Source organism: Scyliorhinus torazame, chromosome 2, assembly GCF_047496885.1.
Source record: "Scyliorhinus torazame isolate Kashiwa2021f chromosome 2, sScyTor2.1, whole genome shotgun sequence".
NCBI classification, from domain to species: domain Eukaryota; kingdom Metazoa; phylum Chordata; class Chondrichthyes; order Carcharhiniformes; family Scyliorhinidae; genus Scyliorhinus; species Scyliorhinus torazame.
The window spans coordinates 99,587,873-99,608,399 of NC_092708.1; the positions used below are offsets into that span (position 1 = coordinate 99,587,873).

At 46.3% G+C, this 20,527-nt stretch overlaps 2 protein-coding genes across 9 annotated transcripts in view; one reads left to right on the forward strand and one right to left on the reverse strand.

The window, feature by feature from the left end:
- Window positions 1–5,689, forward strand: part of wdsub1 (WD repeat, sterile alpha motif and U-box domain containing 1) — a 66,050-nt gene extending 60,361 nt beyond the window's left edge. For all 5 annotated transcript variants that reach the window (XM_072474799.1, XM_072474820.1, XM_072474788.1 and 2 more), the window contains one exon: window positions 4,022–5,689. Coding sequence is in view for 1 of the 5 variants with exons in the window: in XM_072474820.1 (XP_072330921.1) it covers window positions 4,022–4,035 (14 nt within the window). In the remaining 4 variants the exon portion in view is untranslated. The remainder of the gene's footprint in view (window positions 1–4,021) is intronic.
- The window catches only part of tanc1a (tetratricopeptide repeat, ankyrin repeat and coiled-coil containing 1a), a 271,496-nt gene that overhangs the window by 2,019 nt on the left and 248,950 nt on the right, over window positions 1–20,527 (reverse strand). For all 4 annotated transcript variants that reach the window (XM_072474765.1, XM_072474748.1, XM_072474757.1 and 1 more), the window contains one exon: window positions 112–212. In XM_072474765.1, the coding sequence (XP_072330866.1) occupies window positions 112–212 (101 nt within the window). The remainder of the gene's footprint in view (window positions 1–111; window positions 213–20,527) is intronic.

Consider the following 20,527-nt stretch of genomic DNA (forward strand, 5'->3'; position numbering starts at 1 on the left):
ACACCGGTAATAAGGCATTTAAAAAGACAAACAGCACTTTTTTGCATAATTAATTGTAGCAAGTGGGTTGCAAAGACTATTATTTTGAGAGGTATGGATGGAACTTCTCACCTGCTGCTCCTTTTTGCCCTTCCTCTGGCATAGTAAGCTTCATATGATTTTGGTTTTAATTCCAATGCCTTAGAAGCAAATTCCTCTGCCATTCCAAAGTCCTGCCAGCAAGCAAAAGGAAACAATGTGACATTTTGTCTTTGATCACTTTTTTTTCAAAAATATTCCTCAAGTTGTATGAATATTGTACGGAGGGAGAAATTAGGGAGCAAATAAGTTTGAGCTGCAGACACACATGACAAAGATCATGAAAGAGGAGGGTAAGAACAGACGAGCAATATGCTATTCAGTATATACTATATCTATCATAGGCCACCTAATTATGGGAAGGAGATAGAGGGAGCAATTCCAGGCTGGCAGAGCCATACCGATTAAATTTTTTTTAAAAATAGAAGAAAAATAATAGAGTTGCCCTGAAAAATATGAGTTGTCTTCAAACTCGGATGCAAAGTAAACTTTCGGAGTTTGAGAAAGGAAGTCTTTTGTTGGTGGTTTCAAAATTTTCAGTACTATTTGCAGCAGTAAGTGGGGCAAGTAACATTTGTGGAAACATGACAGTCAATAGCACGGTAGCCTTGTGGATAGCACAATTGCTTCACAGCTCCAGGGTCCCAGGTTCGATTCCAGCTTGGGTCACTGTCTGTGCAGAGTCTGCACATCCTCCCAGTGTGTGCGTGGGTTTCCTCCGGGTGCTCCGGTTTCCTCCCACAGTCCAAAGATGTGCAGGTTAGGTGGATTGGCCATGATAAATTGCCCTTAGTGTCCAAAATTGCCCTTAGTGTTGGGTGGGGTTACTGGGTTATGGGGATAGGGTGGAGGTGTTGACCTTGGGTAGGGTGCTCTTTCCAAGAGCCGGTGCAGACTCGATGGGCCGAATGGCCTCCTTCTGCACTGTAAATTCTATGATAATAGTTTTATTACCATTATTGAATTACCCACTAACTACATCCTGGAGTTCATGAGAAACTGAACCAGCCCCCAAAATACTGTGGGTACAAGGACAGATCAGAAGCTGGGAAATCTGCAAGACAGTAGATCACCTCCAGACCCCTCAAAGCTTGTTCACACCATATAAAAGGTGTGCTGTAATACACTCCACTTACCTGGCTCAATACCCTCACTCGTTCAGCACCAGCAGAGAAGCTTGATGTCTTGGAATATAGAAGTTATCAAAGCCATTCTGCTTTTATGATGTGGGGATGCTGGCATTGGACTGGGGTGGGCACAGTAAGAAGTCTTACAACACCAGGTTAAAGTCCAAATCACTAGCTTTCGGAGCACTGCTCCTTCCTCAGGTGAATGAAGAGGTAGGTTCCAGAAACATAAATATAGACAAAGTCAAAGATGCAAGACGATAATTACCTGCAAATGCTCACATTCAAAGTAAATTTTTACAGATTCAGAGAGAGGGGTAATCCCAGGTTAAAGAGGTGTGAATTGTCTCAAGCCAGGACAGTTGGTAGGATTTCGCAAGCCCAGGCCAGATGGTGGGGGGTGAATGTAATGCGACATGAATCCAAGGTCTCGGTTGAAGCTGTATTCATGTGTGCGGAACGTGGCTATAAGTTTCTGCTCGGCGATTCTGCGTTGTCACACATTGGCGCTTACCAGAAGATCAGAGGCTGAATGCCCTTGACTGCTGAAGTGTTCCCCGACTGGAAGGGAACTTTCCTGATCGGCGATTGTCACGCGATGTCCGTTCATCTGTTGTTGCAGCGTCTGCATGGTCTCGCCAATGTACCACGCTTCGGGACATCCTTTCCTGCAGCGTATGAGGCAGACAACGTTGGCCGAGTCGCACAAATATGTACCGCATACCTGGTGGGTGGTGTTCTCACGTGTAATGGTGGTACCCATGTCGACATAGCCACGTTCCGCACACATGAGTACGGCCTCAACCGGGACCTTGAATTCATGTCGCATTACATTCACCCCCCCCCACCATCTGGCCTGGGCTTGCACAATCCAACCAACTGTCCTGGCTTGAGACAATTCACACCTCTTTAACCTGGGATGACCCCTCTCTCTAAATCTGTAAGGACTTAATTACCTGCAAATGCTCGCTTTCAAAGTATCATCTTGCATCTTTGACTTTGTCTATATTTATGTTTCTGGAACATACCTCTTCATTCACCTGAGGAAGGAACAGTGCTCTGAAAGCGAGTGATTTAAAACAAACCTGTTTGACTTTAACCCGGTGTTGTAAGACTTCTTATTCTGCTTTTGGCATGAACTCTGGAAACATTTTTTGAATGCTGCTCTGAAAGGGTGGTGGAAGTAGATTCAAAAGTAGCTTTCAAAAGGGGATAGGATGAAATGCCCGAGGAGAAAAAAATTACAAGGCTCTGTGGAAAGAGTTGGGTTAAGTGGATAGCTCCAACAAAGGCATAATTGGCCTTGACCCGAGACGAATCCCAGAATGATACAGCAAAGTAAGTTAAAACAAAGCTGGTAAATGGGAGAAGTTTGTTCTAAAGGGCAAGAGCAGAGAATGATTTACAGAGGACGTTTATGAACTAAGGAGTTAGGATTAACAGAAGGGTGAAGAGATGCGATAACTGTCTACCAAAGGGGAAAAATGTGCCTTTCACAACCACAATTTCTTTTCTGAAGTGCACTCATTTTTGTAATGTGGGAAACATGACAACACTGAAAATGATCAGATAAATCTGTTTTTGTGATAGATATTGTCCAGGACACCAGTGATAATTCCTCTACCTTTAAAATAGTACCGTGGGGGCAGCACGGTGGCACAGTGGTTAGCATTGCTGCCTCACGGCACCAAGGTCCCAGGTTCGATCCCGGCTCTGGGTCTCTGTCAATGTGGGGTTTGCACATTCTCAGTGTTTGCGTAGGTTTCGCCCCCACAACCGAAAGATGTGCAGGGTAGGTGGTTTGGCCACGCTAAATTGTCCCTTAATTGGGAAAAATGAATTGGGCACTCTAAATTTATAATTTAAAAAATAGCACCAGGGGATCTTTCTACTATCAACCCGAGGAGGAAATGGAGCTTCAGTTTAACACCTCATCTGAAAGGTGGGACCAATATTGCAACATTTCCTGTGTACCTTTGGTTTTGGTGTTGAAATCCTAGAATGGGAATTGAACCCATAACATTCTGACTCCAGCAAGAGTGGCTCCCAAAATGAGGTACAGCTGACAGAAAATAAATCAAAAGCTTCAGGAACATGTATAGTCTTTGTAAATTATTCTTTGTAAATGAGGCATCAATAGGTCAATGAAATGGCATGACTGAGCTGAGTGCAATATAACCAAGAACTGAGGGAAAACACGGTGGTGGAAATAATGTATGGACTGTTGAGACATTAAGAAAACTTGCAAAGATAGTCTCTTAAGTGGTAGTATGTAAAAGAGAAGACATTTGGACAGTTTGTAAGTCACAAGGAAACTGAAGTCAGAGGGCCTTTGCTCAGGAATATGACCAGCCATATGTGTCGTAAAGGCAATTTCATTAGAATGGTCTATTTGGAGTCAGAGCAGCATATCTCAAAGCACTATTGCGATGAAAGATAGAGGCACACTGATTAACTCAGGAATGCAAAGTAAAGTTTTACAATAAACTTTAGGAGTTTGAGCTAGGGCAATCACAGATCAATTCTGTGAGGGAGCAAGCTACAAAATGAACTACTCTGCTCACTTAAATCTATGAAATAAAAGTTTATGCTAGGGGTATATCACAGATCTTTCCAGTCAGCATTGGTAGAAGAAAACATTACGCAAGGGATTAGGAAAGGGCTACTAAATGCAAACAATGTAGGAACAAATAAAATGAATTGCAGTAGTTGCTGCACAACACATCAGTGGGCAAGTATAAGTTTTAGATTTATAATCCCAAAAAATGTCAGATTAAAACTAAAGTAAAAGTGAATCTCTTCCTTTCTCCCTGCAGGACTTGTAAACTGATTACTTGGATGAAAATAAGAAAATTCAGAAACATGTTAAATAGGTGCTCAGAGGAGAAAATAGGAACTAGAAAAAAAAACAGCACAGGTGAAATACAACAGTACAAGGAATACCAGGGAAGAGATGAAAATCCTAAATATTACAAATGGTCTTAAAACCAAGACCTGTGTATATTATGAAGAAAGAAAACAATGACTTGAACATTTCAACTTGCAAAAGGAATGAACAAGGAGATATTGGTAAGTAGGACAGACAAGTGGAAGAAAGATAAATCTGTAATATTTTACATTAAATTGAGAGTAGAACAAGTTGGACATAGATTCAAGCTAGTAAAATTTACAACTGATGTCAGGAGAATTACTTACACACAGATATGGAAAAAACCCTCCAGGACCAATGGTAGAGGTAAAAGCTCTGGAAACTGATGAGGAATAACTTGGAGACTGAAACAGGGAACTTGACATTCTTTTTGGATGATTTAACGTGGGCAACATGGCCTCATCTGTGACCATACATGTGAAATAGACCATACATTATCCAAAATCTATTGTTTAATTTCTACATCCAACAATCAGATTTAATCTATTCTTGGATCATAAAAGCGATTCTAAGCTTAATTTAACTTGTTTTCAGATGCTTAGTTGTTTTTAAATTTATTAATGCCTTCCACTCACAATTATTATTGAAAATATGCCAAAGAATCAAAGCTACTAAATGTTAGGAAAATCTAAAGGGCTCACACTGGAATTCTTAGAAAACCAGATTTCCAGCCAAGTTGTGAACAAAAGAGCTCACACAATAATCAGCTCGTAATTTGCTGGTAAATAATTGAGTTACAAGTACCATAAACCTGCAGGATAGCAAGCTGAAAGTCAAATTGATGACCCAGCACTTCATTCAGTAATACTAGAGCTCGTTGACCATTTTCACTAAAGGTTAAGGTTTAAGATCACAATGGAATGGTTTCAGTCAATTCTGACAGATAAAATCTGCAATGCTGTTCCCAGGTGCAAAAAAGACGAGAGAAGGGAGAGATCAGGAGAAGCAAAAATTGTTACTTTTTCCAGAGTGCTATGTTTAAGTACATAACTCTAGACGGTTTAATACAATTCTACAGAAGCAGAAGTGGGGGGTCGTTGGAACTAAGATTAAGGCAGATTAAAAGTTTATCGTTTATCCTGATAGAAGTAACATGTAAATACCACGGTGATGCATTTTGTACGGGTGTGGTTCCAAGTTAAAGGAGTTTATTGACAATCTAGAGAAGCACAAGCTGACAACTGAAGAAACAAGAGGTTTCAGAGAAGAGGAACATTCAAAAGAGAGTTGAACAGAGCATGCTTCAAATTTCATCAACTTGAAAGACCATGTATGTCCACACCCAATATAACCTATATGTTAAAGCTTATCAACATGAAATTAAACTGTAAATTTGGCCTTGCTAAGCCATATACCTTGAACATTACATTTAACAATATTATAGCAAACCAAGAACTCAGCTGCAATGGAAGATATTTCAATACACAAGTTACATTTGTACCTGTAATGACTGTTGGATTGATCTATACTCAAGCACCTGTTGTAATTGTGAAAACTTGACTGTACGAGCCACTGAATGTGTAAAGATAATTAAAACTCCTGACTTAATCTTTAATGACTGTCAAAGTGCATTCCACTCCAAAGTTGTACAGTAAACTATTAAGCTACGCTTAACATAAAACCGTACATGGGTATGGGAGAAATCCAGTTCTACTCTTGTATGCATCTGCTAGGAAGGGCAACGCTTGGAGCCTAAAGCTCTCCCCCCCACATATTCACTCTCTTGACCTTGCCATCTCATGCTGCTTGCTAGTCCCATTATGTCATTTATAGACATGGCCATCTCTGATCACTTACCATCCACATCCCCAATACTTTTTTTAAAAAGAGTACCCAATTATTTATTTTTTCCATTTAAGGGGCAATGTAGCATGGCCAATCCACCTAACCTGCGCATCTTTTGCGTTGTGGGGGTGAAACCTACGCAGACACGAGGAGAATGTGCAAACTCCACACGAACAGTGACCCAGGGCTGGGATTCGAACTCAGCGCCGTAGTTTCAGTGCTAACCATTGCACCACTGTGCTGCCCTCACATCCCCAATACTTGCTCCAATCCCACCACCTTTTAAAAAAAAAAAAAAAATTTGTTTTTATTCAAAAATTTTCAATAATTTTTACAAGTCTCTACAAAAAGAAAAACAATGAAAAGAAAACATAGCAATAAAACAAAAAACTTAACCATTTAACAAATTAACAAAACAAGGTGGGGTATCTGCCCTTTACAAATGAAGTCAGTCCACCAGAACACCGGCCTCTTTCGACTCCTGCACTCCCGGATCGTCTGATACCCCAAATATCGCTATCCCCCAACTCGGTTTTATCCGAGTGTCCAAGACCTTGGACATAGCTTTCGCGAAGCCTTTCCAAAATCCTGTAAGTGCCGGGCATGCCCAGAACATATGGACATGATTTGCTGGGCTCCCTGAGCACCTCACACACCTGTCCTCCACCCCAAAGAATTTACTCATTCTCGCCACTGTCATATGTGCCTGGTGCACCACCTTAAACTGAATCAGGCTAAGCCTGGTGCAAGATGAGGAGGAATTGACCCTGCCCAGGGCATCAGCCCACAGGCCCTCATCTGGCACCTCGCCCAGCTCCTCCTCCCACTTGCCCTTCAGCTCTTCCACCGAGGCCTCCTGCAGCTCCTGGTATATGTCCGATACCTTGCCGTCCCCTACCCACACGCCCGAGACCACCCTGTCTAGTATCCTCCGGGCAGGTAGCAATGGAAATTCCCCCACCTGCTTTTTCACGAACGCCCGAACCTGCATGTACCTAAAAGTATTCCCCGGGGGCAATCCAAATTTGTCCTCCAGCGCCCTCAGACTAGCAAAAGTCCCATCGATTAACAAGTCCCTCATCCTTTTGATACCCGCCCTGTGCCAGCTTAGGAACCCACTGTCTATTCTACCTGGAACGAACCTGTGGTTGTTCCGTATCGGGGTCCAGGCTGAGGCCCCTACCTCCCCCCTATGCCGTCTCCACTGCCCCCAGATCCTCAATGTCGCCGCCACCACCGGGGTCGTGGTATACCGTGTCGGTGGGAGCGGCGCCGTTATCAGTGCCCCCAAGCTAGTATCTTTAAAAGACGCCGCTTCCAACCGTTTCCACGCCGCCCCCTCTCCCTCCATTACCCATTTCCGAATCATAGATACATTCACTGCCCAATAATAGTTCCAAAAGTTCGGCAGCGCCACCCCGCCCCCCTGCGACTGCGCTCCAAGAAAAGTCTCTTAATCCACGGGGTCTTGTTTGCCCACACAAATCCTGTAATACTCCTATTTACTATTTACTCGCTTGAAAAAGGACTTGGGGATGAGAATGGGCAGGCACTGGAAGACGAACAAGAACCTAGGGAGGACCGTCATCTTTACGGACTGCACCCTGCCCGCCAGGGAAAGCGGCAGCATGTCCCACCTCCTAAAGTCCTCCTCCATCTGATCCACCAGCCGTGCTAAGTTGAGCTTGTGCAAGACCACCCAGCTCTTAGCCACCTGGATGCCCAAGTAACGAAAGCTCCTCTCCACCATCTTGAGCGGTAGCTCTCCCAATCTCTTTTCCTGGCCCCTCACATGTATCACAAAAAGCTCACTTTTTCCAACATTCAGCTTATATCCCAAAAAGTCTCCAAAATCTCCAAGTATCTGCATGACCTCTCCCACCCCCTCCACCGGATCTGCAATATACAGGAGCAGGTCATCCGCATACAGTGAGACACTATGTTCCCCCCCTCCGAACCAACCCCCTCCAGTTTCTGGACTCCCTCAACACCATGGCCAGCAGCTCGATCGCCAGGACAAACTGCAGGGGCGACAGGGGGCACCTCTGCCTCGTTCCTCAATATAATCTAAAGTACTCCGACCGCAGCCGGTTCGTCGATACACTCGCTACCGGGGCCTGGTACAACAATTTGACCCACCCTATGAATTCCTCCCCAAACCCAAATCTGCCTAACACTTCCCACAGGTACTCCCACTCCACCCGATCAAAGGCTTTGTCCGCGTCCGTTGCCGCTACCACTTCTGCGTCGTCGTCCCCCCTCCGAGGGCATCATGATCACATTCAGGAGCCTCCGCACATTCGTATTTAACTGCCTGCCCCTCACAAACCCTGTCTGATCCTCATTAATCGCTCCTGGGACACAGTCCTCAATCCTAGTGGACAGCTTGGCATCCACATTCAGGAGCGAAATCGGCCTATAGGAGCCGCATTGCAACGGGTCCTTATCTCGCTTGAGAATAAGCGAAATCAGAGCCTGCAACATCATCGGGAGAAGGATTCCCTTTTCCTTAGCCTCATTAAAAGTTCTCAACAATAGCGGGCCCAACAGCTCCGAGAATTTCCTATAAAATTCTACAGGATACCCATCCGGTCCCGGTGCCGTGCCCGCCTGCATACCCTCTAACCTCTTAACCATTTCCTCCATCTCAATCGGGGCCCCCAATCCCTCTACCTGTCCCTCCTCCACCTTTGGAAACCTCAGTTGGTCCAGAAACTGCCTCACACCGCCCCCCCCCCCCCCCCCCCCCCCCTTCCGGGGGTTCTGACTCATACAATTTACCATAGAAGTCCTTGAAGAACTCGTTAATCTTTGCCGAGCTCAGCACCGTGTTACCCCCCCCCCCCCCGCCCCCATCTCTATTTCCCCCAATCTCCCTAGCCGCCTCTCTCTTCCGCAGCTGATGCGCCAGCATTCTACTTGCCTTCTCCCCATATTCATACACTGCTCCCTGTACCTTCCACAACGGAGCCTCAGCCTTCCCCGTGGTCAGCAAGTCAAACTCCGCCTGCAGGCTCCGGTGCTCCTTCAACAACCCCTCGGGGGATTCCGCACACCTCCTGTCCACCCTAAGTATCTCCCCCACCAATCTCTTCCTCTCCCTCTGGGCCCTGATTGAAATTAGCTCCCCCCTGACAACTGCCTTCAGCGCCTCCCAGACCACACTCACCGGAACCTCCCCATTATCACTGGCCTCCACATAGCTTTGGATACACCTCCGAACCCGCCCACAAACCTCCTCGTCCGCCAGTAGCCCCACGTCCATTCGCCACAGCGGGCATTGGCCTCTCTCCTCCCCCAACCCCAGCTCCACCAGTGCGGGGCAGGTCCAAGATCGCAATGGCCGAATACTCCACCCCCTCCACTCTCGGGATTAGCGCCCTACTTACTACGAAAAAATCAATCCGCGAGTGAACCTTGTGCACATGGGAGGAGGAGGAAAACTCCTTCGCCCTAGGCCTGGCAAATCTACATGGATCCACTCCCCCAATCTGGTCCATGAACCCCCTCAGGACCTTGGCCGCTGCCGGCCTCTTACCCGATCTCGACTGAGACCGATCCAGTGTCGGGTCCAGGACCGTGTTAAAAAACCCCCATTACCAAACTGCACGACTCCAGATCCGGAATCCGACTTAACATCCGCTTCATGAACCCTGCATCGTCCCAGTTCGGAGATACACATTCACCAGCACCACCTGGGTCCCCTGCAGCCTGCCACTCACAATAACATATCGATCCCCCTTATCCGCCACAATACCCGCCGCCTCAAATGCCACCCGCTTGCTCACCAAAATTGTGACCCCCCTGTTCTTCGCATCCAGCCCCGAGTGGAAAACCTGCCCCACTCATCCCTTCCTCAGCCTGGTTTGATCCGCGTTTCCTGTAGCATGGCTACGTCAGCCTTTAGCCCCTTTAAGTGCGAAAACACACGGCTTGACTGGCCCATTCAGGCTTCTCACGTTCCACGTGATCAGCCGGATAGGGGGGCTACCCCCTCCTTTGTTATGCCAGCCACGTGCCCACGCCTCTCGCACCCTCCAGCCCCCAGGCGGAGACTCCCCGCCCCGACTCTCCCCTTTAACATTGATTCCCCCTCAGTCAGCACAGCAGCATCCCAGCCCCCTCCCCTCCCCCCCCCGGCCAAGCATCTGCTTAACCCCCCTACCCACCATTGCACTCCTGTAAGTCAGCTGACTCATGCTGACCCTGGCCACTCCCGCCTCCACCTCCAATCCCCCTGTGGATTCCCCTTACAAACCTCCAACCCCCCCCCCACTTAAGTGGGGTAGAGAGAGTCCCCCCCCCTACACCCAGCATGAACCAAGAAGGAAAACAAAACAAAGTACCACACCCACCAGCCCCCAGCTTCAGGTACCACCCCCACCATTTCGCGGGAAAACCGCGCTCCCTGACTGGGCCGACCCCACCTCCTGCGACACAGCTCCTCCCAACTGCGACCTCGCCCAAAGACTCGAGAGCCCCGGGCAAAGGAGCCACAAAAACACAAGAAAACGCAGAACTTCACCCCCTTTCCATGGAGGACCGCCTTGGCCCGGTTAAATCCCGCACGCTTCTGGGCCAGTTCTGCACTCCAGTCCTGATAGATCCGGATCTCGGTGTTCTCCCACCGGCTGCTCCGCTCCTTCTTCGCCCATCGCAGGACACACTCCCGGTCGGTGAAGCGGTGGAACCTTACCACCATAGCCCTCGGCGGCTCGTTCACCCTCGGCCTCCTTGCCATGACTCTGTGCACCCCATCCAGCTCCAGAGGCCGAGGGGAAAGCCCCCACCCCCATCGGTGTACTCAGCATCGTGGCCACATATGCCCCAGCATCTGACCCCTCCACGCCTTCAGGGAGACCCAGAATCCGCAGTTTCTGCCTCCTTGACCTATTCTTCAGGTCCTCCAGCTTCTCCTGCCATTTTTTGTGCAGCGCCTCGTGTGCCTCCACTCTAACCGCCAGGCCCAGAATCTCGTCCTCATTATCAGAGGCCTTCTGCTGCACCTCCTTGATCACCGTCCCCTGCATCTTCTGGGTCTCCACCAGCCTTTCAATCGACGCCTTCATAGGGGCCAGCATCTCTGCCTTTAAATCAGCAAAGCAGCTTCTTAAAAACTCCTGCTGCTCCCGTGACCACTGGGCCCATGCTGCCTGATCCCCGCCAGCCGCCATCTTGCTTTTTCACACCCGTTCTCCTCTCTTCTCCAAAGCCACTTTTTTGATCGCCCCATTCCTGGTGCACTCCATACAGCGCTGGGGGATCCTCACTGTTTCCTTCCCACACCGGGAATCATCGTCAAACTGCCGCTGGAGCTCCTTATAAGGGCCCAAAAGTCCGTTATCGGGAGGAGCTGCCGACCGTGCGACCTACCTAGGCATAGCCCACCTCCTTTATCTGTCCCTGGCAAACTATCCCCAAATTAACTTACAATTGCACATTCAAAATAACAACTTTTAGCCCTCCATTCACCACAACATAATCATTTATTGTCACAAGTAGGCTTCAATGAAGTTACTGTGAAAAGCCACTAGTCGCCACATTCCGGCGCCTGTTCAGGGAGGCCGGTATGGGAATTGAACCCGTGCAGCTAGCCTTGTTCTGCATTACAAGCCAGCTATTTAGCCATGGTGCTAAACCAGCCCCTATTCATTTCTGCAATTACGGATTTACTCAACCACACACACTTCCATCCTTGATCACAGAATCCCTTATGCAGAAGGAGACCATTCGGCCCATCGGGTCTGCAACTGATCCTCTGAAAGAGCACCCCACTTTGGCCCACTATCCCGTCCTATCCGCAGAACCCCACAACGCCACCTAACGTGCGCATCCTGGGCACTAAGAGGCACTTTAGCATGGCCAATCCACCCAACCTGCACATCTTTGAACTGTGGGGGAAGAAACCAGAGCACTTGGAGGAAACCAACACAGACACAGGGATGAAAGTGCAAACTCGACACCAAAAGTCACCCAAGGCCAGAATTGAACCCGGGTCTCTGGCACTGAGGGGCAGCAGTGCGAGCCACTGTGCCACCCGGCACGGTGTCTTATTCCCCAATAGAACTATAACTCCCTCACCCTAGCATAGAACATAGAACAGTACAGCACAGTACAGTACAGGCTCTTCGGCCCACGATGTTGTGCCGACCATTTATCCTAATCCAAGATCAACCTAACCTACACCCCTTCGATTGACTGCTGTCTATGTGCCTGTCCAAGAGTCGCTTAAATGTCCCTAATGACTCCACCACCTCCGCAGACAGTGCATTCCATGCAAATTCCACTCTGTGTAAAGAACCTACATCTGACATCTCCCCTATACCTTCCTCCAATCACCTTAAAATTATGTCCCCTCATGACAGCCATTTCCACCCTGGGGAAAAGTCTCTGGCTATCCACTCTATCCATGCCTCTCAAGATCTTGTAGATCTCTATAAAGACACCTCTCTTCCTTCTTCACCCCAATCAGAAAAGCCCTAGTTCCCTCAACCTTTCTTCATAAGACATTCCCTCCAGTCCAGGCAGCATCCTGGTAAATCTCCTCTGCACCCTCTCTAAAGCACCCACATTCTTCCTATAATGAGGCGACCAGAACTGGACACACTATTCCAAGTGTGGTCTAACCAGGGTTTTATAAAGCTGCAGCAAAACCTCATGGTTCTTAAACTCAATCCCCCTGTTAATGAAAGCCAACACACCATACAACTTCTTAACAACTCTATCAACCTGGGTGGAAACTTTTAGGGGTCTATGTACGTGGACCCCAAGATCCTGCTGTTCCTCCACACTTCCAAGAATCCTACCTTTAACCCTGCATTCAGCATTCAAATTTGACCGTCCAAAATTAATCACTTCACATTTATCTAGGTTGAACTCCATCTGTCACTTCTCAGCCCAGCTCAGCATCCTGTCAATGCCCTGTTGTAACCTGCAACAGCCCTCAACACTATCTACAACTCCACCAACGTTCATGTCATCGGCAAACTTACTAACCCACCCTTCCACTTCTTCATCCAAGTCATTTATAAAAACCACAAAGAGCAGAGGTCCCAGAACAGATCCCTGCGCAATACCACTGGTTACCGAACCTCAGGCTGAATACTTTCCACCCACTACCACTCGCCGTCTTTTTTTGGCCAGCCAATTCAGCATCCAGACAGTCAAATTTCCCTGTATCCCATGCCCACTAACTTTCTGAATGAGCCTACCATGCTTATCATGACAAAGCCTACCTACCTTATCAAATGCCCTACTGAAATCTATATACACCACATCCACTGCCCATCATTAATGTGTCTTGTCACATCCTCAAAGAATTCAATGAGGCTTGTAAGGCATGACCTGCCCCTCACAAAGCCATGCTGACTATCTTTAATCAAACTATGTTTTTCTAAATAATCATAAATCCTATCTCTCAGGATCATTTCCAGTATGCTGCTACCACAGACACAAGACTGACTGGTCTGTAATTCCCAAGGATTTCCCTTTCTTGAACAGGGGAACAACATTCGCCTCCCTCCAAACATCCGATACTACTCCAGTGGAGAGGGAGGATGCAAAGATCAACGCCAACGGCGCAGCAATCTCCCCCCTCGCTTCCTGTAGTAACCTTGGCCCTAGGGACCTACTTCAAAATTTCCCGCACATCCTCCTTCTTAATATCAACCTGTTCGAGCCTATTAACCTGGTTCACGCTGTTCTCACGAGCAACAAGGTCCCTCTCTCTAGTGAATAGTGCCCTCATTTCAAATCCCTCAAGTTCAAAGGATGCAGACTTGAAAGAATACAGCAGATATCCTGGTTTAACCACCCACTTCCGAATCTGAAAAGGTCGATTTAAAGCACCATCACATCCTGATCTCATTTGCTAAAACGGCTCATTAATCTAGAATCACCAAGAATGCAAATATAACCCACGGCCTTCTTTTCACTATTGAAAACCAGCTCCTTAAATCCCTGCCTCCTCCACTCTCACCAACAAGTGTGAGGAGCTCATGCACTTGTTTGTCATTAATAAAATTGTCCAATAAGGTGCCTCTGCCACATCTCTCTCTTCTACTCGCCCATTTGGCCAAATAAACTCTAATGCTCCCTTGCCCTAGTTTCTCTACTTATCTTATGGTCTCTCCTATTTCCCTCTCATGTCATCTCTTGAGATAATCTTTCCATGAGACCCACCCAAGTTGCACAATCCTATTTCCACAAAACAGCCAATCACCCAACTTCTCCTGGCCCACACGTTAGTCGAAATTATAAATAGTTCTCCCTCTTCAATTGATGCTCTGCTCTCATTTAAGTATGCTATCATCATTCCTCTCCTCAAAGAAATAACCTTTGACCCCACTTGTAACCCACCATCCCATCTCCAACTTCTCTTTCCTCCAGAAAGTCCTTGAGAATGCATCGTCACCTTCCAAATCCATTCCAATCTTACCCAGATCATTATGCTTGAATCCTTCAATGAGGTTTCTGTCCCATAGTATCAAAGCAGCTCTCAAAGTCAAAAATGACACCTTATGTGACCCATGCTGTCGAACTAGTGCCATCATATCAATTACAGATATGGCCATCCTTCGCTTTCTCTCCTTGTGCTTTTTGACTTGGGTCTATAGCTTTATACAGTTAGCCACATCATTCCCTTCCAACATCTTCCTGCTGTTGTCCAACTGGAACTGCTCTCACCTTTGCTTAAATAATGTTAATCTCATTTATCTAAGCACTGTTACCTCTGATATTCCCAATAATTTATCTTTGGCCTCCTGCTATTTCTCATCTACATGCTGTCCTTCAGTGACTTCATCCAAAGGCACAGCTCCACACGTATGCTGCGATGCCCAGCTCTACCTCACTACCAACTCTCCCGACCCCTCCTTAATTCTTGCTAAATTATCAGATTGCTTATCCAACATTAATAATGTATGCACACAAATTTCCTCCAATTAAATTGTTCTTTATTCTTATATGGGATGTGGGTGTTGCTGGCAGGAAAGCATTTGATGAGCATCCCCAATTGCCCTTGCAATGGGTAGCTTACTAGGCCATTGGAGAGGGCAATTAAGAGTCAACCACATTGCTATGGGTCCGGAGTTACACATAGGTCACACCAGGTAAAGATTTCCTTCCCATTAGTGATGGGTTTTGCAATAATCAATGATAAAGTCATCATTATAGAGATTAGTTTTATAATCCAGATTTATTAATTGAATTTAAATTCCACCAGCTGCCGTTCTGGGATTTGAAGCTATGTCCCCAGGACATTACAGAAACCAAAAATACTGGACAATCTCAGCAGGTCTGACAGCATCTGTGGAGAGAGAATCATAGAATCCATACGGTGCAAGAGGCCATTTGGCCCATCAGGTCTGCACTGACCCTCTGAAAGCCCGCTCCCCTGCTCTATCCCAATAACCCTTTAACCTAACCTACACATCTTTGGACACTAAGGGGTAATTTCCATTGGCCAATCCATCCAACCTGCTCATCTTTTACTGTGGGCAGCCGGAGGAAACAGACTCGGGAGAAAATGCAAACTCCAGACAGTCACCAAAGCCAGAATTGAACCTGGGTCCCTGGCGCTGTGAGGCAGCAGTGCTAACCACTGTGTAGCCCCAGCAAGCAGGTGACAAACAGCTTTGACAAAGAGTCATCCAGACTCTAAACATTAGCTAACTTCTCCACAGATGCTGTCAGACCAGCTGAGATTGTCCAACATTATATGTTTGTTTCAAATTCCAGCATCTGCAGTAATTTGCTTTTATCCCCAGGACGTTGGCCCGGGCCTCTGGATTACTAGTTCAGTGACATTACCACCATCTGCCTCAATTAAATATTTGGAAGGATGATGCCATTATTTTCAGTTCCCAATCCAAACCCATTTCCTTGCCACCAGTCCCATTCCTATCCTTGACAAGAGTCAGATTAAGCCAGTCTGGTCACAACCATGCTATCACATCTGACCCGAGTTTAGCCTCCAAGCCTCACAAAAACAAGGGGACACAGATTTAAAGTGACTTGCAAAAGAAGTAATTGTGATTCAAGAAAAAACCTTTTCAATGTGTGTGGTATGGAATGCACTGCCTGGAAGTTTGGTGAAGGCAATCGAGGTATTCAAGAGGGTATTAGATGATTATTTGAATTTAAAATTTGCAGGACTACTGGGAAAAGGCACAAAGCCATGACACTTGTTTGAAAAGCTGGTGCAGACAATGGACCAAATGACTACCTCCTGTGCTGTAACAATTCTGTGATATTTTTCACATTACCAGAACTGCCGGTTTCCACACACCTCTCTACCTAGTTTTCCTCCTTTAAGGCCCTTCTTAAAATTCACCTCTTTGACCAAGCTTTTGATTATCTGACCCTGTGTGTTTTGGGGTCATGCTGTGTGTTATAATGCTCCTGTGAGGCTTTTCATTACATTAAAGCGGGAAATACAAGTACAAGCTATCTGATTTTTACATACATAGTAAATACATACAATAAATATTGGTAATGCCAATAACCAGCATTAAATAGGCATGTTACACCATCCATAGGTTACCTTGTAAAAATTAGTCCACTCATTTCCTTATGTCAAGTAATGTGTATAAGCTAGGCCAGGTTTGTCTCGCCCAATACAGCTCACAAAGTCCCTCCCTGTGGCCCCATAGCATTTGTTGAAAATGCCAGTAGGACGGGTTAGTGAGTTTGAAAATTTCTGCAGGAGACTGCTTCTCCAATCACAGCATGTTTTTCTCCCACTTTTGCTGCTGATCCCATCAGCAGCACACGGAAGAGAAACAGGCTGTGATTGGAGGAGCAGCGAACACTGCCTCATAGGGCCACCATGCTCCCATGGCTTAAAATGCTTTGGTCCGGGTCACGTTCTCCCAGTTCTCCGTGTCCCCTGGCTCAGGGCCACATTCCCCAATTTCCGTCCCGCAATCTACTGGCTCTCAGTGCTTCCCTTGACAGGCACCTGTATTGGGCATCACTCGGCCTCACTGAGTGTCTGTGTCATTCTCACTGTGGTGAGACTGGGAGTGAGCTTCATATACACTTCGCCCTTTCTTAAGAACTAGGAGCAGGAGTAGGCTATCTGGCCCCTCGAGCCTGCTCCACCATTCAATGAGATCATGGCTGATCTTTTGTGGACTCAGCTCCACTTTCCGGCCCGAACACCATAACCCTTAATCCCTTTATTCTTCAAAAAACTATCTATCTTTATCTTAAAAACATTTAATGAAGGAGCCTCAACTGCTTCACTGGACAAGGAATTCCATAGATTCACAACCCTTTGGGTGAAGAAGTACCTCCTAAACTCAGTCCTAAATCTACGTCCCCTTATTTTGAGGCTATGCCCCCTAGTTCTGCTTTCACCCACCAGTGGAAACAACCTGCCCGCATCTATCCTATCTATTCCCTTCATAATTTTATATGTTTCTATAAGATCCCCCCCACATCCTTCTAAATTCCAACGAGTACAGTCCCAGTCTACTCAACCTCTCCTCGTAATCCAACCCCTTCAGCTCTGGGATTAACCTAGTGAATCTCTTCTGCACACCCTCCAGCGCCAGTACGTCCTTTCTCAGGTAAGGAGACCAAAACTGAACACAATACTCCAGGTGTGGCCTCACTAACACCATATACAATTGCAGCATAACCTCCCTATTCTTAAACTCCATCCCTCTAGCAATGAAGGCCAAAACTCCATTTGCCTTCTTAATCACCTGTAAACCAACTTTTTGTGACTTATTGCACACCCAGGTCTCTCTGCACAGCAGCATGTTGCACCCATTCAGCAGAATGCACCCATTCACATTGAATGGTTGTCTTAATTTCAAAACGTGAGTAATAAAAAAAATCAATTTATTACTACTTTCTGTTCAATTGTTTGTTTTAACACGTCAGTATTTTCTTTTTAGTTCATGTTTACTATCATGCCAAACCTCATCTTTCTGAAATTTACAACCCGCCCGCCGGTCAACAATCCCCTGTCTGCATCAATGGTGCGGTGATGGAGATGGTTGACAGCTTCAAATTCCTAGGTGTAAACATCACCAATAATGCCCTGGTCCACCCCGTCGACGCTATGACCAAGAAAGCACAACAGCGCCTATACTTCCTAAGGAAATTCGGCATGTCCACAATGACTCTTACCAATTTTTATAGATGCACCATAGAAAGCATCCTATCTGGCTGCATCACAGCTTGGTATGGCAACTGCTTGGGCCCAAGGCCATAAAAGACCGTGAACACAGCCCAGTCACACAAACCCACCTTCCGCTGCCTTTGGAAAGCGGCAGCATAATCAAAGACCTCGCCCACCTGGGTATTCTCTCTTCCAATGGGAAGATAAAAAGTCTGAGCACACACACCAACAGCTTTAAAAACAGCTTCTTTCCCACTGTTACCAGAGTCCTGAATGACCCTCTTACAGACTGAACTGATCTCTCTACACATCATCTCTGCTGTTGTATGCGTCACTCTATGTATTTACATCATGTATTTATCATATGTCCTATGTTTTTCATGTATGGAGTGATCTGCCTAGACTGCACGCAGAACAATACTTCTCACTGTACCTCCGTACGCCTGACAATAAATGTAAATCAAATCTAGATTAGGTTTCCAAGTACTATTATAGAATGCATCACCTCCTGATTAATAATCAGGCCGCTTTTCACAAATCAAAAGATGTTCCATTTGATGAACGTGCAGCTTGTGTGTGATCCATCACAATAATAATCTTTATTAGTGTCACAAAAAGGCTTCCATTAACACTGCAATGAAGTTACTGTGAAAATTCCCAGTTGCCACACTCCGGCACCTGTTTGGGTACACTGAGGGAGAATTTAATGTCCAATTCACCTAACAAGCACTTCTTTGGGACTGGAGAGGAAACCGGAGCACTGAAACCCACCCAGAACGTGCAGACTCCGCAAAGACAGTGACCCAAGCCAGGAGTCAAACCCGGGTCCCTGGTGCTGTGAAGCAATAGTGCTAACCACTGTGCCGTACCGACTGTAGTGATCCTTCGCATTCTTTCCCTTATTTCCCCTTTTTTTTGCCGTTATCATTTTGATCCATGGATGCTTGTTTCACATGTATCGTTAAGTCAAGCATCAAAGAGAATGAGGTATTCAAACAATTGTATATTGCGGGAACCTGACAGGGCCTAGTTTTGAGCCCGATTAAATTGGATATTTTAAATTAAAGAATTGGACACTTTAAATCAAACTGCAGTCAAACCTCAGGCAGACTGTTGGGAATTCAGCCTTGACCGAAGTCAAATACAGAATCCACAGATCAACTGCCAGAAACATGCCTGGAACACACCCGTTAATCATCCATCAGGAGATCATCACACCATGTTGATGTGCACAGGTCTATTGTCAGTAGCCTAGATCGAGCCGGACTCTCGGGCACCCAGAGTTTCTGCTGTTACCTTATATGGGAACAGGTTATGTGCAGGCCACACACCAGAGATGGACATCTGGGACTGTCCTGTCAAACAGTCAACCACCAGATCATTGGGTGCTGAGAGCCCCTCCCAAGGCCTCATTGGCAGAAAGCCAGAGGAAATGGCAAAAGGGTACAAAGTGAGGGGGGATAAAACAGGCACCCGAGGCACATCAGTAGGGAAGACTCCATGCAGAGGCAATCGAGACATCCGAGAAGGAAGGAAGAGGCTGCCAACGAGACTCACCTTTGTGATGATGGACCAGAGGGACTAAAAATTCGGACCCACAGTTCAATAAAGCCATCTTTGCGGGTAGCATAACCCAATCTTGGATGTTTCTAGTATATATTTAGGATTAATTTATGGGGTAATTGTGCGTTTAATAAAGATTGTTGAATTTATACTGGCGTTTGTCCTTTGTTCTCCTGCTTTCTCTCGCTCCCTCCCTCGTGTTCTCTCCAGAAAGGCTGCTGTATTTCTGAAACTTCAGAGACCTGAATGAACTGAAAACCTCAAATGGAAAGCCTAAATTTAAGGAAGGTGTGCGAGAAGACAACCATGTGAATGTGATGATTGGAAGATTTTAGGAATATTGACTTCCAAACATTGGGACAACGTAATAGTTAAAAGTCGGGGGGGGGGGGGGGGGGGGGTATAATGCGTGGCTGCAGTGGTCAAGTTTGTTGAAAAGGGACTTTGTTTTGCTTCTAGTAAATAGAAGGTGAAACTGACAAGGAATGTGTTTGTCAGTCTAGAGTAATAGACTGCGGTTTGACTGGGGAAACTGCGGTTTGACTGGGGAGGTCCATGGGGAGTTATGAGCTTTTGAAGCCTGCAGACATAATATTTTTTAAGCTTGGGGAGAGGATGTCATTGCTGGGTGTAGTTCTGAGAAGTCTGGAGAAGCTGGAGATAGAGGAACTGAGTTCTGATCTGCCCGACTGAGTCCACAATTCTTCCCCAGTAGGATAGTTTTTAAAAAAAAAGAGTAATAATGTTTTAAAAGCAGAGCAGGCTCGTCTGAAGACAAAGAAGAGACTGAAACAATCTCATTGAAGTAGCTATTTGAAGACATTCAGCCAGAGTCTGGAGGGGTTTCAAGTGGAGCCAAATCGGTTTTCTAAAGTATTACTCAATGCCCTGCTAATTTTGAACTGGATTAAG